The sequence below is a fragment of the Mustela putorius genome, unplaced genomic scaffold (assembly GCF_011764305.1).
Source record: "Mustela putorius furo isolate JIRA1106 unplaced genomic scaffold, ASM1176430v1.1 tig00000224_pilon_pilon_pilon, whole genome shotgun sequence".
Classification (NCBI taxonomy): Eukaryota; Metazoa; Chordata; class Mammalia; order Carnivora; family Mustelidae; genus Mustela; species Mustela putorius.
The window spans coordinates 2,754,714-2,772,914 of record NW_025421321.1 but is presented as its reverse complement, the minus strand read 5'-3'; the positions used below and the strand labels follow the sequence as shown (position 1 = coordinate 2,772,914).

At 36.5% G+C, this 18,201-nt stretch overlaps 2 protein-coding genes across 14 annotated transcripts in view; both read left to right on the top strand.

Annotated features, from left to right (window-relative positions):
- The window catches only part of RANBP2 (RAN binding protein 2), an 83,831-nt gene extending 81,762 nt beyond the window's left edge, over positions 1-2,069 (top strand). For all 3 annotated transcript variants that reach the window (XM_045077605.1, XM_013062372.2, XM_004764339.3), the window contains 2 exons: positions 119-453; positions 836-2,069. In XM_045077605.1, the coding sequence (XP_044933540.1) occupies positions 119-453; positions 836-1,141 (641 nt within the window). In that variant the 3' untranslated portion in view covers positions 1,142-2,069. The remainder of the gene's footprint in view (positions 1-118; positions 454-835) is intronic.
- Positions 2,070-3,403: 1,334 nt separating this feature from the next.
- Positions 3,404-18,201, top strand: part of CCDC138 (coiled-coil domain containing 138) — a 154,160-nt gene continuing 139,362 nt past the window's right edge. For 3 of the 11 annotated variants that reach the window (XM_045077599.1, XM_045077596.1, XM_045077603.1), the window contains exons 1-5: positions 3,406-4,254; positions 5,358-5,415; positions 7,586-7,706; positions 9,514-9,641; positions 13,032-13,219. In XM_045077599.1, coding sequence (XP_044933534.1) covers positions 4,162-4,254; positions 5,358-5,415; positions 7,586-7,706; positions 9,514-9,641; positions 13,032-13,219 — 588 coding nt within the window. In that variant the 5' untranslated portion in view covers positions 3,406-4,161. Of the gene's footprint in view, positions 4,255-5,357; positions 5,416-7,585; positions 7,707-9,513; positions 9,642-13,031; positions 13,220-18,201 lie in introns of all 11 variants that reach the window. The other 8 variants (XM_045077601.1, XM_045077600.1, XM_045077597.1 and 5 more) reach the window with 7 other exon arrangements.

Here is an 18,201-nt window from a genome sequence, read left to right as displayed (position 1 = left end):
AAATGCTACTTTTTACTTTTTTGGTCTTTTCTAAAATCCATAACAAATACGTAAGATAGCTTATAACAATTATTTTAATATTAAGGTTGTCCCTATGTTGTTTTGTTTTGTTTAATAGATGGAGAAGCCAAAGTGGAACAGCTTGCAGTAAGGTTTAAAACCAAAGAAATGGCTGATTGTTTTAAAAAAAAATTTGAAGAATGTCAACAGAATTTATTGAAACTCCAAAAAGGACAAGTATCACTGACAGCAGAGTTATCGAAGGAGACAAATCCTGTGGTGTTTTTTGATGTTTGCGCAGACGATGAACCTCTAGGACGTATAACCATGGAATTATTTTCAAACATTGTTCCTCAGACTGCAGAGAACTTCAGAGCACTCTGCACTGGAGAGAAAGGCTTTGGCTTCAAGAACTCCATTTTTCACAGAGTAATTCCAGATTTTGTTTGCCAAGTAAGTATTTAATTGTGTATCACAGTTGAAGTCTAGAAAGTGAACCACACGAACTTGGGAAATTTGAGTGTTTCTCTTCACCTGGAATTTTCTTAAGATTTCTTTAAGCTTTTCTGCATATTAGTTGGTGTCACATCCAACTTCCTATCCCTACAAAAACTTTCAACGTAAAATGGTTTAAATTTCTGATACCTTGAAACCTGCTAGAAATTGAGGGTAGGCAAAAGACCTTTTCACTTTTGTCTTTCAAAAATGGGTATTTCTTAATTTTCAAACCACATTCTCAAGGAAGTCGAGTTTTTAGGACTTAACATTGTAGTGGTAGATCTGTGGTATTTTGTTATTTTCTTCAAAATTCTTAATAATTGAAATCTTCTTTCAGGGGGGAGATATCACCAAACATGATGGAACAGGAGGACGATCTATCTATGGAGATAAATTTGAAGATGAAAATTTTGATGTGAAACATACTGGTCCTGGCTTACTATCAATGGCCAATCGAGGCCGGGATACCAATAATTCTCAGTTTTTTATAACACTGAAAAAAGCAGAACATTTGGACTTTAAGCATGTAGTATTTGGGTTTGTTAAGGATGGCATGGATACTGTGAAAAAGATTGAATCATTTGGCTCTCCTAAAGGGTCTGTTAGTCGAAGAATTAGTATCACAGAATGTGGACAGATATAAAATCATTGTTTTTTCTAGTAAATTTTACCTGTATAAACAGTTGAATTGAAGCTTAGCTGTTGTGACAATATGGTAATAATTATGTTCAGCTTTTGAAAATGGACGTTTCCAATGTATAAATGTACAATTGCAGCTTATAGCTGTTGTCACTTTTTAATGTGTTATAATTGACCTTGCATGGTGTGAAATAAAAGTTTAAACACTGGTGTAAATCAGGTGTACTTGTGTTTATGTACTCCTGACATATCTGTATTAAAATGGAATAATACTAATCTTGTTAAAAGCAATAGACCTTCTCAAACTATTGAAGGAATATGATATATGCAATTTAATTTTACCTTTTAAGATACTGAATTTCCTGCATGGATAAATTTACCATTTGAATAAAGGGACCACAACTTGGATAATTTTTATTTTAGATTTGAAATATATTTGGTAATTTTAAATTTGGTGTGCTCATTTATGCATAGAGACTCACTTATGAATGGGTAGAGCCACAGAGGGTAGAGACTTAACCAAAGTGCTCTTCTATAATCCTTGCACCTCCTGTATAGTTAAATTAACTTTTAAGTAGAGTACCTTCTTTTCTTAAATGATATGTAGTTTCCTGTGCCCTTTCAAAGGTATTAAATTAATTTTTACATTTTAAACAAGTATTTCCTTAGTTTTTTTTTTTTTTTTAAGTTTTGTTTTTTTTAACTTCTCTGTCATCTGTTTCTACTACCTCAAACTGCAGCTTGGTTCTGATAGAACTTGAATTTTTCCTTGCAGTTGTTGTGATAAAGTATGACTATTTTAAAAAGGTCTATACCATGTTCTTTGGTTAAAGATTTGCTTTATACTAGATTGTTGCAGTACCTTTTTCTGGTGAATTTTGTAGCAAAAATAAAGTGTCAATTGTTAACAGCCATGATATTTAAAAAACTTATTACTTGTGCATCTAGTTGTTTGTTCATCCTAGAGCCAAAGTGAAGAGGACAATTAAGTTCTGTAAATCGGACTACCACATAATTTCCAAGGCTCCCAAGAAAGTGACTTCAAGTTTGATACATACACACTAAAAATTTATTTGAAAATGATTAGTATCAAAAGGCAAACTGTGCTAAAAACGTGGTGGAGGGGGTTAGTGAGGGGGAGATGTTCTCATCAGCCTACTCAATATACAACTATAAAGAATCTAGAGCACAAAATACTGTGTATTTTGATTACCAACAGTGACTACCCTCCTGTGTTATTCCTAGTGAAATCATTCTCTCTCTCTCTCTCTTCTTTTTTTTCTAGTGAAAGACAGTGGCATTTATTCTGTTTGGGGATTTGGAAATGGGTTATCATATAATACCCACCAGACAGGAGGGGAGGGATATCATGTGTCTGTTGTGTGTGAGTAATGAATGATGGAAATGAATGATGGGGCATTAATGACAAAGACTTTGTGTCACATTTCAGGAGAGGACTTTGTGATTTCTTTTTGTTACTTAATTGCTAATGTATAAATCCACAACACGTATACCCCCCCCCCCCCCAACTGGCTTGACTTTATATTATTATCTCATTAGAAATCTGTTTAAAACAGTATAAAATATTATTTGTACATTGTAATTAATATTTGATGGCAAAGAGTATTGGTATAAATGATTTTCAGGTAACTACCTTTAAAAATGATCTTCTTAACCTTTGGCATTTGAAGAACTTGAAAGATACTCCCGAGAATCTAGGATTTGTTAGTCCAGACGTGCTGTTGAACATTCATGATTTAGAAAAGTAAAGGATCACACTAGTGTAATTGTATAAATGAGAAAAATTAAGTGGTTATTCAGTTATTCCTTTCAATTAGTCTCAGTTTAATAGAGGATTTGGGTTGGTATACCATCCCAATATATATTGAGCATGTACAAATGCCTGGCCCTGTTCTGGGTGTTGGGAAAAGCTGTTAAAGAAAAAAAAAAAGTACATGCTCTTACATTCATTACATTGATACAGGGAATTCACATTCTAATACTGCTTTTTTTTTTTTTTTTTTTTTTAAGATTTCATTTATTTGACAGATCAGAAGTAGGCAGAGAGGCAGGCAGAGAAGGAAGCAGGCCCCCGGCTGAGCAGAGCGCCTGATGCGGGGCTATCTGATTTGAGGACCCTGAGATCATTACCTGAGCCAAGGCAGAGGCTTAATCCCCTGAGCCACCCAGGCACCCCCTCTAATACTGCTTTTTAAGATACATATGGAACCCAGGCCAATTGCAGGGCAAGTAAGGGAGTAATCCTTTTTAAGAATTCTGTGCTTTGGAGTACGATGTATTCTTGATTTTTGCCTTTTTACAGTTAGCAAAGGCCATCCTGATGAAAGAACACTACTTTCGTATGTCCAAACGCACCCTAAATACACGTAAGCTATATTAGAGCCAAGAGAGGGTTGCCACCAAGTCAGATTTGGACCGTCCTGGTGACCACGTCGTCTGTGGACGTAGCGTGTACGCATTCCCACATGCACGCAAGGCGCACAGCTTGGGGAGCAAGTGGTGGCTTCCCCAGAAGCCGTGGGGGTGCCTGAGGCTACGGCCGAGCGCCCTCCCGTGAGGGGCCACACCTGCTAAAGTGTAACTGCTGCTGTGGACGACCGGACTTTTTGTTCGGTAGCAAGTAGCAAAAAATTGAAGTCAAAGGTAAAATGCCACTTAGCCCAGTTAACACAGGAGTAAAGGAATTGGTCGTTAAATCATTCAGCAGGAACATTTTTAACGTAGTATAGAGAGTGAGAGAGGGACTCCAGTTTGCGCTCCTCTCCCTCGCCTCCGGCTCCCGGGCTCAACTTAAAGTGGCCGCGCTCCTCTGGCCACGCCCGCCGCCGCCCAGTCAGGCTGGGTCTTCTCGCGTTTCCGCGCCGCTCCCGACCATCCCCCCCGAGGGGCGGGGCGCACCGTGCGTCACGTCGCCGTTCCGTTGCGCGAGCTCCGCCCCTGCGCGCCCCGCAGCTCTGTGTTTGAAAGCTGTTCCCGGGGAGACAACGGCGAGCTCGGCGCAATATGGAGCCGAGGCTAGTGAAGCCGCCGGGGCAGGATTTGGTAGTGGAGCGTCTCAAAAGCCGCTACGGACTAGGGGGCAGCCGCTTCGCCGAGGTGAGGCCTAACCGTTTTCACCTCGACCCTTCCCTGTGCCCGCGGGCGGGTTCCGGCAGGTGTGAAGCCTCGGGGCCGAGGTGCGGAAGGAAGGCTCCCGGGCGGGGGAGTGACTCTCCGGGCCTCGAGCCACTCTGCGGGAAACAGGGTTAGCGAAAGGAGGCGGGAGGAGCAGAAGTCTTTCGTGGCCGCAGATGCTCCCGATGTGGGAAAAACAGATTTTCTACCAGAAAAATGCCTTCTCCATAAATTCTTGAAGGTTTATGATGTATCAGACATAGTGGTATGGCACGTTAATTTACAAGTGACTGGTGTGGAGTTCAAAAAGCAATTTTAATTCCTTTAAAACCCTTCCTATTTGGAAATAATTCCAAACTTAAAAGTTGCAGGAATAATGCAAAGAACTCTTTTGGACACTTCGTTTGGATTCACCAGTTAACATTTTGCCACTTTTGCGTTACCATTATCTTCCTAGTTTTGACTTTACATACACCCTTGAAGGGTAGCTTGCCGGCACTGTGATACTTTTACCCCCAAATATGAATACTTAAGTGTATTTTCTAGGAATAAGGATATTCTCTTATATATCCACGGTAATAAATTAAGGAGACTTACCATTTACACAGTAATATGTAATGTATAGTGCGTATTCAAATTTCACCAATTATCTCAATAATGTCCTTTGTAAAATTTTCCCCCGGTGCAGATACAATCCACAAATGAGCATTGCATTTAGTTTTCTGTTGCCTTTATTCTGGAACAGGTTCTTAAGTCTTTGCCTTTCATAATGTTGATATTTTTGAAGAGCATAGGACAACTGAGTTTCTCTGAATACACCTCATGACTAGATAGATACCGGTTTTATGCATTTTTGGCAGGAGTGATGTATGTGTTGCTCCTGTTCATTAGGAGACATGTGATGTTGCTTTGTCCCATTATTGGTGATAAAAATTTTGACCAGTTGGTTAAGGTAGTGTCTTACCAGTATGTCCACTCTAACCTTTGTAATTATCCCTTGTACTTAATACATAATTTGTGGGGAACTCTTGAGACTGTATATTGATTCTTAATATATAAATTAGATATGTCTTTTTTCTTTTAAGTATGATTTTTCAAGTTTTGATCAGGCTAAATGGAAGAGAAGATCTCTAACCTCCCCAGGTAAGCTGATGGAGTATTTTTTTATATTTGGGAGTTTTAACATTTAATCTGAGAGAAAACAGTAATCAGGATTTTGGGGGTTTAAATGTGTAAGATGTTTTTAACATCGAATGAATTCTTTTTGGTGTTTCAGTTACAGCATTTTTGCCTTTAAAATTGTTAAAAAATAAATAGTGTATTAGATAAAGAAATAAAGAAAACTATTTGCTGTTTTTTTAAAGCATAAACTTTTCCAAGTTACAGGGGTAATAATTGTTGCACTGGAAGAACTTACCAAATGTACTTGATAAAGATAATTATACTGTGAGATTGGGTGGATTGGAACATTATGTGGTCATTTGGAACTAACATATATAGCTAATTAAAATTAGTCTTGATTTGCTGATACTTCTTCAGTGATGTTTTTACTAGTAAGTATAATCATTGAATTTTGAGATGATAGCAGAAACATTATCTTTAAAAGTTTATCAGATGGTAGATTAGAGAATTTCATTTTTTTTCCAAGTTTATTTCATTTTGAAATTTTGTAAACACTCTTCCGAAACATTCCTTCAACATGAAAAAAAAACCCAATTATTACTGAGTCTGGTATCTTAAAAATATCTTAAAATTGTATTTTAGTTTTGAAATTTCCCCTAAAATTTCCAGCTTTTTTTTTTTTTTAAAGATTTTATTTATTTATTTGACAGAGATCACATGTAGGCCGAGAGGCAGGCAGAGGAGGAAGTAGGACCCCCGCTCAGCAGAGAGCCCGAGGACTCTGGGATCATGACTGAGCTGAAGGCAGAGGCTTTAGCGCACTGAGCCACCCAGGTGCCCCAAATTTCCAGCTTTTTAAAATATAACTAAAGGGGCGTATGGGTGGCTCAGTCGTTAAATGTCTGCCTTCAGCTCACTTCATGATCCCAGGGTCCAGGAATTGAGCCCTGCATGAGGCTCCCTGCTCTGGGAGAAGCCTGCTTCTCCCTCCCCCAACCCCCCTGCTTGTGTTCTCTCTCTCACTGTCTCTCTGTCAAATAAATAAATAAAATCCTTTAAAAAAATAAAATATATAACTAAAAAGTATAGCTCATTTAATTTCTGATGGGGAAAAATGTGTTAGACAAGGATGCATAGATTTCAATGACATGGATGGAACTATAGCATAAGCTAAGTGCTAAGTGAAATAAGTCAGGAAAAAGACAAATACCATAGGATTTCACCCATAGGTGGAATTTAAGAAACAAAACAGATGAACATAGGGGAAAGAAAGGAAAAAGTAAGATAAAAACAGAGAGGGAGACAAACCACAAGAGACTCTTAACTATAGGGAACAAATTGAGTGTTGCTGGAAGAGAGGAGGGTAGGGGGGAAGAGGTAATTGGATCATGGGCATTAAGGTGGGCACTTATGTAATGAGCACTGAGTGTTATACACAACTGATGAATCCCTAAATTCTGCCTCTGTTAAAAAATCAGATGATTCAAAAAAATTTTTTTTAATTTCTAAATTTATCAGAGAAGCTCTTTTGCCTTTTACTCAGTTTAGATAGAGGCTAATAGTCTGTTAAATGTTTAGTGTTTAGGGGTGCCTGGGTGGTGCAGTCAGTTAAGTGTCTGACTCTTGGTTTTAGTTCAGGTCAGGATCTCAGGGTTGTGAGATCAAGCCCTGTGTTGGGCTCCATGCTCAGTGTAAAATCTGAGATTCTCTTTCTCTCTGCCCCTCCTACTTGTGCTCTCTGTCTAATAAAAAAACATTTAATGTTTAAAATATATAAAATTATAAAATAAATGTTTAATATTTGAAGACTGATGACATATAATGATAGGTAGAAAGAAGACTGGATTCTAAATTTTAGTCTTTCCATTTGTTGGTTCTGTTACTTGGATAATTTCAGGTAACTTCTCTGGTCCTTAGACTTCACATCATTGGAATAGGGTTAAAGGTGCCTATTCTGCTAACTTCATAGTAAGCTAGTTGTTGCTAAGATCAAATAAGGTAATAAATGAAAGAGCATTTTGAAATCAGTAAAGTGCTATATAAGATTTGATGCCTATTTTCTGAAGTTTTCATTACAGAGACATACAGATAAGAAATCATTAGGTAATTTTGCTGCCTTACCTTTAGAAGCCTAGAATGAGATTAGTATCTGATTTTAGTAATCTCTACTATTTTGTTTTTTTGTTAACAGATGGTTTGGATATCTTCTCATCTGGAGATAAAGTGGGTTCATCATTAAGATGTTATTCTGATGAAGGAAAGCTTTGCACAACACCGCTTTGTAGTTCATTCAAACACTTAAATGTGAATTGGTAAAGTACCTTGAATCCTTAGTATTACTCTCCCTTTGGTATCTAAAAAAACTGAGATTAAAGGGAGGATTGTTTATGTCTTTGCTTTTTTTCTGAGAGGAAGTACAGGCAGTCTGAGCCTGCTGAATGGTTGAAGAGACTGATTTATTTTTACTGAGTGTTTCTGTGATAAAAGCATAAACCTAGCTGTATGTTTGGTGGTATAATGTAAAGTTATTTGCACAGTATGAAAGATGAACAATTATTTTTCTGGTTATTTATCCAGAACCCAAATGAAAACCTTGCTCTTTTTTTTTAAAGGACCTAGGATAAAAATGAATGCAGAGTTGTTAGACAGTGATATTTAACTCAGTATCCATTGTGTGTCTACTAGTGTGGTAAGCTATATTTTAGGTAGTTGAGAGAGAGATTGAAGAAATCAGTCTCAGGTGATGCTAACTACATGCAGAGTGCTGGGCTGTGAGTGGGTGAAACCAATATAAAAACAGTGGAATCTAAGGAGAAATGAAGTTTTGAATTAGATAAAATTAAATGCCATAAATATGTGGCAGAAGGAGGTGCTAAGTGCATCAAGAAGGGGTAAACATTTTGAAATAATGTTAAATCATAAAGATGTATACGTATACAAAATGAAATGTTGAGATAATCACAGGGAGAAGAAAATGTAACTGCCAAAAATATATGTATATTATTAAGGTAATTGATATTTGGATGCTTGAATTTTTTATATAATTGCCTAATTTTCTTCATTCATTCATTCATGTAAAGTACATAGAACAGTGCTTAGTACATAGAAAAGCACTCAAATGTTTATTATTATTATTACAATTTCATTTGGCATTCATAATGTGGCTTTGTTGATGTGATTTTAAGATTTGCACATGAGGTAGATTGAATATGGAGTAAGGAAAATAAAAATTGTTTTTGAGATAATTATGAGTTTCTGGAAATGATTTTCTTGTATTTAACTCATAGTTTTATCATTTTTGTTATCATAAATGGTCTGGGCGTAATTTCAAGTTATAACTTGAAGCTTTTGAGCTGTGAAAGTTTTTATAGCATTAAACATTTTTTTTCACAATCTCTAGTTATGATCTAATCTGGATTATAGTGCTGTTCAGCATAGTAGCCACAAGGCACAGGAGGCTACTGAGTACATGAAATACAAGTACGAAATATACACCGGATTTTAAAGATGAATGAAAGAATGCAAAATACCTTAATAATTTTAAATACTGATTATGTATTAAAATAATCTTTTAGATATACTGTTGAAATTTTGTAGCTTTATTTTTTTAATATGGCTACTAGAGAATTTTAAATTGCCTTATGTGACTTGAATTATATTCCTCTTAGCAGCATTGCTCTAGAAATTTCAACTTTGAGATCATCTTTTTGGAGAGAACACCTGTTTTTACCTTTTACTAGTTAGGTCAGTTATTTAAATTCTTTAGGTTTCAGTTTCTTCCTGTTAAATGTTAGCTCTTTTAGCTAAAATTATAGCTAATAGTAGCTGGTATATCTATCTCACAGAAGTATTAGGAATCAAAAGAAAGCGTATGGAAGTCATAGAGCATTCTACAAGTATATGTCATTTTAAATTAAGCCCATGGAATATATAGAAAGATACCTTTAGTGACTTTTTAGGATCAGTGGTTTACTTTTCACATTTTGTTTTCCATGTTTAAAAATGTTTGCTTGTTACATTTTTTCAGTTGTTATGCTGTTAATATTTGAAAAGCAGTTTTGTCTTTTTAAAATGCTGTAGAAAACTTGCAGAATGCTGTTAGATTTTTTTTTTTTAAAGCCTAGATGATGAACTGGATTCTTTTCAAGATTTGAAGCAACAAGAAACAAAAGAAGAGTTAATTGAGAATGATCATAGAATTAGTACCTCCAAAATAACCAAACAGTCTTTTAAAGACATTGAAAAAGGTAAAAGAGATAATAATTTTAGAATAGTTACTTAAAAAGATGCTTTGTTAGGGTATCTGGCTGGCTCAGTACATAGAGCATGTGACTCTTCATCTCAGGGTTATAAATTTAAGCCCCACATTTAAAAATAAAATCTTTAAAAAAATAGCTTTGTCAAGTAGAGCACATAAAGCTTATCCCATAGTAATAACACTGGTCCTCAAGTGTATGTATATTTCTGTCTTCTGTATTTTTGTAAGCCATGAGATATTAACTGTGCTTATTGTTAACTAAAGGAGAAAAGTAAACTTCATTATTTTCCAGAAGTATTCTTATGTTCTCAAAATTACCAAAATAAGTTAATAATCAGTTGAATATTTTTTATAATGTCTTCATATTTCTTCATATTAGTATTTGTTAGGAAGTCATTAAATACTGTGGTAGAGTTGAGTAATCCTTTAATATTTTAAGACAGTACTCCAGATTACTTAAGGTATAGCTTCATCAGGCACTTATTTAGTAACTCTCTATACATGTGGCTGCATGTCATAGTTTTGTCAGCATTTCAAGGCAACAGCAACCAGAGTGTTTGCAGGACTTTGAGAACAGTGTTGTTGCCCCTTTGATAGCCTTTTTGCATCTCTTCTGGGCATATATTGTCTACATACAACATGCTCATTTCTCCCTTCCCACTCTTTATCATCCTCTTTCTATTCACCTCAGCATTTGAAAGTGAAAAGTAATTTGGCCTGGACTTGTGTTTCTTGCTACGTGGTGTATTTTCCCACTGAAAAACAATAGAAAATAGAGGATAATGTAAAAGAAAAAAAGTTGAATGTATTTAAAAGTTGACATAATTAAGGAATATTTAAGCTACAGACTGTGAAATGGGAACCTAGAGAGGCAAGCAAAGCAGTGAAAGTGTCTTTCACTTTGGGGGCACATGGGTGGCTCATTGAATTGGGCATCTAACTCTTGATTTCAGCTAGGGTTGTGATCTCAGGGTCCTGGGATTGAGCCCAGTGTAGGGCTCTGTGCTGCACTGGAGTCTCCTGGGATTCTTTCTCCCTCTCCTTCTGCCTCTCTTCCCCCTCCTATACCCTAAATAAATAGATAAGTAAATACAATCTTTAAAAAAAAAAATGGAACTTTCACTTTAGGGGCATTTGCTGAACTGAGTGAGGTGCAGTTTTTTTTTTTTTTAAAGATTTATTTATTAGGGAGTGCGTCTGCTTACATGCACATGTGGAGGAGGCGGAACAGAGGGAGAGGGAGAAAGAATCCCAAGTGGACTCACTGAAGAGTACAGAGCCCCACATGGGGCTTGATCTCACTACTCTGAGATCATGATCTAAGCCGAACTCAAGAGATGGTGCTTAACAGACTGAGCCAGTCAGGCCCTCTAGAACATTTTTCTTTGTTAAAAATTTGTGTTATTTATTTTTTTTATTTAGGCTCCCTAAGGTCTGTCGAAGATGGGGAGTGCAATAGGAGATTCTTTCTTAAAGCTAGGGTTCTCAAGAAGGCTAATGCAAGTTAAAACCACTTTTAGTACTAACAGAAAATAAATTCTGGCAATATAGTGTTGGTAAAGAAGTGAAGCAAAAGGAACTTGTTCATCCATTGCTGTTGGGAGAGTAAATTAATATAACCACCTTGGCAAGCAGTTTGGCATCACTGGCATAGTTGAACCTGTATGTGTCCCTTATGATCCAACAATATTGCTGTTAATCATATACCCTAGAGAAACTCTTGAGCATGTGTACCAGCAGCCACATGCAAGACTGTAGAGCACCTGTATAGACAAAGAGCTCAAATATCCACCTGTAGTGGAATGTTGACATACAAAAATATAAAATAGGTTAAAGTAGTGAAGATTTGTGAACCTGATTCTGTCATTAATACAAGAACATATTTAAAGGAGGTAATAGAAATTACATAATTACATCATTATATAAATTACAGACATTATATATGGTTTAAAATCAGGCAAAACAAAGTCTTAATTTTTATTAAATTTTTACCGAGATCAGGGCGCCTGGGTGGCTCAGTGGGTTAAGCCGCTGCCTTCGGCTCAGGTCATGATCTCAGGGTGCTGGGATCGAGTCCCACATCGGGCTCTCTGCTCAGCAGGGAGCCTGCTTCCTCCTCTCTCTCTGCCTGCCTCTCTGCCTACTTATGATCTCTCTCTGTCAAATAAATAAATAAAATCTTTAAAAAAAATTTTTTTTTACCGAGATCATAAAAAATTTTAAAAAATAAAGCAATGATTAATGCTGTATTTGGGTTAGGTTAATTTGGTTTAGAGGAGAGAAGGGAATGTGATTAGGGGTTTCTGAAGTAACTTCACATTTCTTGGCCTAGGCAGGTAATACCTGAGTGTTTCTATGCATTTTAAAGTCCATTTTGAAGTTATTTCAGACTTACAGAAAAATTGCAAAAAGAGCATAGAGAATTTCTGTAAGGCCTTCACTCAGATTTTCTAATTTTAACATTTACCACATTTGCTATATATAATTCTTTCTGCATGTAATACTGAAGACTTTAAAAATTTTTTTCATTTAAATTCAATTTAGGTAACATAGTGTATTATTAATTTCAGGGGTAGAATTTAGTGATTCATTGGTTGCCTATAACACCTAGTGCTCATTACATCAAGTGCCCTCCTTAATGCCCATCACTCAATTATCCCTTCCCTCCACCTATGTTCCTCCAGACACCTTCAGTTTGTTCCCTATAGTTAAGAGTCTTTTATGGTTTGCCTCCCTCTCTGTTTTTATCTTACTTTATTTTTCCTTTCCTTCCCCTGTCTTCATCTGTTTTGTTTCTTAAATTCCACCTTTGAGTGAAATCATGCAGTATTTTATCTTTGGCTTATTTCACTTAGTGTAATACCCTATAGTTCCATCCATGTCATTTTAATTGGCAAGAGTTCATTCTTTTGATGGCTGAGTAATATTCTACTGTCTCTGTGTATGTGTGTGTATGTATATATGTGTATTATATATGTGTACATGTATATATGTATGTGTATATGTATATATCTGTATATATGTAACACACACACATATATATTATATACATACCACATCTTTATCCGTTTATCTGTTGATGGACATCTGAACTCTTTCCGCATTTTGGCTATTGTGGACATTGCTTCTATAAACATTCAGCTGTATGTGCCCCTTCGATTCACTATTTTTGTGTCCTTTGGATAAATATCTAGTAGTGGTTTCTGGGTCATAGGGTAGTTCTATTTTTAACTTTTTGAAGAACCTTCATACTGTTTTTAATACTGGAAACTTTTTAACAATACTTCAATTCATATTTGAAATAACTCTTCCTGAAGAGTACTCTGAGAATACTTAAAACTATAAATCAATAAGCTTTATAATTAAATTTCTTTTTTAGCAGTTGCCCAGCCAACTAATGTGGCATCAAATTCAAGAAATTGGACTGAATATTGTAGTAATGCAAATGACTCCCCTCTGAGACGTGTCAGCTGTTCAACATCTAAAGCACCAAACAAGCAAAGAATACTTCCACATCAGATTAATCAGATCTATGATGAATTATTTCAAATACATCAGAAACTGCAGGTAAGAACTAAAAAATGAATTGAGAATTGAGTTATATTTATGTTCTAAGCACGAGACATATATAAAATTTGAATACAGAGTATTTCATTTTAATTATTTTAGATAAGTGTGTTGAGACAAAGTCAAAAGGGAGCAAAGACAGATTTATCACAAAGAATAAACAAATTTATTACAGTATTGAAGGGAAAAATTCATAGCTGAGGGAAAAAATAAATGGTGTTTTTAGGTATAGCTATATTTCTTAGATTCCAACTGTTTCCTGTTTTGTGTTTATTTCTTTATTTCCCTCCCACCCTTGCTTAAGAAATAAAACAAAATCTTGGGACACCTGGGTGGCTCAGTCAGTTAAGCATCTGCCTTTGGCTCAGGTCATGATCTCAAGGTCCCGGAATTGAGTCTCACTTCGGGCTTCTTGCTCTGGCAGGGAGCCTGCTTTTGCCTCTGCCGGCTGTTCTCTTTGCTTGTGCTTTCTCTCTTGTGTGCACTATCTCTCTCTCTCTCTAACAAATGAATAAGATCTTTTTTTAACAAACAAACAAAAGAAATATAAGCTGGTTAAGTGTCCTTTTTTTCTTTAAAGTTTATTTTTTTTATTAATCTCTATACCCAACATGGGGCTTGAACTCACAACCCTGAGTCACTTGGTCCTCCAGCTGACCAGCCAAGCGCCCCTAAAGTGTGCTTTTTGAAGTCGTGTCGTGATTCATTATTTTACATACGTATATGTAAGAAGTTCTCTTGTCAGTTCTCACCAAAATTCGATGCAGAACATTGGTATTTATCGTCTTTGGGATTTTTTTGTTTCTAAAGGATGTACTTCATGTATTTATCAAGTGTCCACTAGGTGGGAGTACAGAAGGGAGGAAAAGTATGTGTAATATACAATTCCTGACCAAAATTGTTCTAGTTGGAATTCTGCTGTATTTGTATATAAGGAAATAAACATTTTTTTAAAAACCATTATCTAAAAAAATACTCCAATATCTCATTTTGTTTTCAGGTTATAATAGCATTTCAGAAAAATATTGTTTTGGCCTAAAATATTGTTTTGCCCTAAAATCACTGGTGAACAGTTCAGGAAGAGACATAACTTGGTACTTGACTGAGGTAAAATTTAAAAAAGAGAGGGATGGGAAGGGCATTCCAGGTGGCAAGAGTTGGGGGTGGGAGGTTTTTGGAAAGGAGTGATTTGTTAGATTGAACTTACCAGCCTGGGGAAGGAACACTCAGGTTGGCTACAGGTTTTTAAGCAAGTGAGTGACAGAGTTATAAATAGTGCATTGGGAAAATTCCTGTGCTAATACTTAAGAATAAAAAAGATAAACAAGAATAAGCAAAGTATTAAAGATATATCATTTATTGCAAACACAATTAAAGATAAGTATTTTTTTAAAACATGAAGTACAGTGTATTAATCTTGTTTAATCTATAGTCAAATCTAACTTAAATAATTTTTTTGGTCTTCTATTGTGTTGGTCATCGTTAAGTATACACATTTTGTCATATTTTGTGATTTTTTTATTCAGTATTTGTTTGAATTCTTGTTAGTATGCCTTTGCATGCTTAGTGTTGAATATATAGAAGTAGATAAAATATATAGTTCTTGCCACACATAGCTTTTTTAGAATCAGTTGTAAGTACCCATATAGTTAGTCTTATAAATTTAAGTGAATAGTTCAGATATAATATGAAACCCGATTAGGATAGATTGATAAGGTTTTCTGAGAAAGTATCATTTAACTTCTACCCTGGAGAAAGAGTAGGGGATTAGCCTACTAGACTGTGATAGTCTAATATGAGAAGACCCAGAAGCATGATGATATATTCATTCAAGGAAATGTAGTTGGTAACTGGGGATTTTTAGAGCAGGGGAGTTGCTTAATCTAATGTATTGGAGGGACATAGGTATGGAAGTTGGGAGATTGGGTAGAATATCCCACTGTAATACTGCAGGTGAGAGGTGAATGGTAACTTGAACTGGGTGGTGGCAGAAAAATGGAGTTGATAGATTAGAGATTGCTTTTGGAGGTAAAATGGGCTAGTATGATGAGTTCGATGTGCTATAGGGAGAATAGGTGTCTAGGATAATTTCCACATTTCTGGTTTGTACAACTTGGAGAAAGAATGAATATAGGTAGAAAGATCATGATTTTAGTTTGGAGTGGATTAGGTTTGAGACTTTAATGGAGGCCTAATGTAAATAAATGTATCAGCTTGGCATTTAGAACATATGTTTTAGATGGGGGTCTAAATTGGTAGTAATTAAAAAAAATAAATTGGTAGTAATTTACATTTCTTTCTTTTTTAAAGGTTTTATTTATTTAATTGACAGAGAGAGATCTCAAGTAGGCAGAGAAGCAGGCAGAGGGAGAGGGGGAAGGAGGCCCCCTGCTGAGCAGAGAGCCCCGATGCGGGGCTCTATCCCAGGACCCTGAGATCATGACCTGAGCCAAAGCAGAGGCTTAACCCACTGAGCCACCCAGGCACCCCTACATATAGATAATTAAAGCTGTCACTAGTACGTGAGATCTAGACAGAGGGCAGAGTGTCAACAGACGTAGATGTCTTGGTGGTGTCTTGGGTTGGATGAGTGCCTTTGAGATGGAGAGAAGTGGATGGATTCTTGACATTTTTTAAAAAAGATTTTTATTTATTTATTTGACAGAGAGAGAGTCAGAGGTCACAAGTAGGCAGAGAGGCAGGCAGAGAGAGAGGGAGGAAGCAGGCTCCCCGCTGAGCAGATGCGGGCCTCAGTCCTGGGACCCTGAGATCATGACCCAAGCCGAAGGCAGAGGCCCAACCCACTGAGCCACAGGTGCCCGGATTCTCAACATTTTTAAGAAATGGATCCAGTAGGTCTTGGAGATTGTTTTGATGTGGGAGGTGTGCAGTAGGGTTTTAGTCAAAGATGAAATGCAAGTTTATTCTTTTGGCTGTTGGATAAATGATTCTACTTTTGCTGAGATAGGGAACAAAACTGGAGGGAGAGAAGATTCTGTTTTTTTGAAACTTATAACTTTAATTTTTATGTAGGGAATAATTCCTTTATTATGAATATTATCTTTTCATTTGCTGTTTGGTTTTTTAAAAGTTTGTAAAATACTTAGGAGATACAGAAAAACCTATAGTATTATAATATCAACTGTGTACCCATTGCCCATATTGCATAATTAATGCATAATTAATTTTATTAGTAATTCTGTTTGATATTTTTAAAGAATATGAAATGTTTTGATTCGAGTTGAAACAGCCTTCCAAGGATTCAGCACTCTCTTGAAATTAGTGTGGATCCATTATGTCCTGTTTTAACACTTTTATGTATTCATATATATGTATTGCTTTGAATGTTTTAAAATACTACGTAAGTAATGACATATTGTAGATTTCTTTTTGCAACTTCCTTGCTTTGTTCATTGTTATATTTCTGAGATTTGTATGTTTGGAAAATGTAGCTCTATTTCATGCATTTTAACTGCCATGTAGCATTCTAGGCTCTTTAAAACACCATTACTTTTTTTTTTTTTTTTAAGATTTTATTTATTTATTTGAGAGAGAGAGAATACATCAGCAGGGGTGGGAGGGCAGAGGCAGTAGGAGGGGGATGGGGAGAAGCAGACTCCCCACTGAGCATGATGGATCCCAGGACCCTGGGATCATGACCCGAGCTGAAGGCAGACTCTTAACTGATGGACATCATTGACAGCATTTGTTATCTGTCTTTTTGATTCTGGCCATCCTAATGGGTATGGAGTGACACCTCATTATGGTTTTGATTTGCATTTCCCTGATGGCTAGTTGAATTCAATTTGGACATTTTTATTTGTCCTACCTGAGAGCATACAGGTGGGGATATTCGGTAGGAAGCTTGGAATTGAGATTCGAGCTTAGGAGAAAAAGCTGAGCAGTTGTAGGTTGGGGGAAGTTAGCATATACACAGTAATTTAGCCATTGAGTGGAGGGAAGTAAGTAGAGAGAATGAGAAGATGCGAAGGGAAGTGACTTAAGCCCAAATCCTGAGGAACATTAGTAATTAAATGACAGTAAAGAAAGCAGAACCCCCAAAGGAGGCTGAGAAGCCATGGCCAGAGAGTGAGATAGAAAACCAGGAGAATGTGGTGTCGTAGAATCCAATGAAAGAAATTATTTTAGGTTGAAATAAAGGGCCTATCGTATAAAATGCTCTTGAGAGACTCAGTAAAATTAGAACTGAAAGTGACCTTCAGATGTAATAATGGGTAAGTCATTTCAGTAGGGGGATGCTGGCTGAGGCCAGATTGAAGTAAATTGAGGAGTGATTGGGAAATAGAGCTCAGCAGGTGTAGACAAAGTGTTAAAGAATTTTGTGAAAGAGAGGCAGTTTGTGGGTACGGTCAAGAGCAACCCCATTTCAGATGAGATGGAAGAGATTAAAATATTAGAGGGATTATTAGCACAGCAGTGTCCAAAGAAGGCAGAAGGCAGTGTGATCCTGAGTTTGCCTTTGTAATGGGAGGGAAGGAGAAACCTGTGTGTCTTGAGGGCAGGAGGCTGGTGTTTCCTTCTGCTGTCTTCTGTTTTCTCTGTGAATTAGGGATGAGGCTGTCTGCACAGAATCATGTAGGAGGTGAGGTGTTCAAAGTAAAGAATGGAGAAGGTTTTGAAATAGGCACTGTGAAGAGTAGGAGGGAGAGAGCCAACCATGAAAATATAAAACGATTTCTGGACTGCATTGAGAATCCAGTTAGAGGTACCCAAAGTTTACAATAGTCCAACTGTGTTTGTGTGTGTGTGTGTGTGTGTGTGTGTGTGTTTTCTCCATTGGTATCGAGCAATGTGGCATTGAGATTAGTGCTATAATACAGGGCTGGGGTCTTTTAGCCCAAGTGAAGGACAAGAAGGGAAGGGGATGGAGAGTATAGGGAAAAGAATAGATGGTGAAGTTGAAGTAGAATGTGGAATTGAAGCTGGATAGGGGATTGTTCTGCATAATACAGTTGCATTTT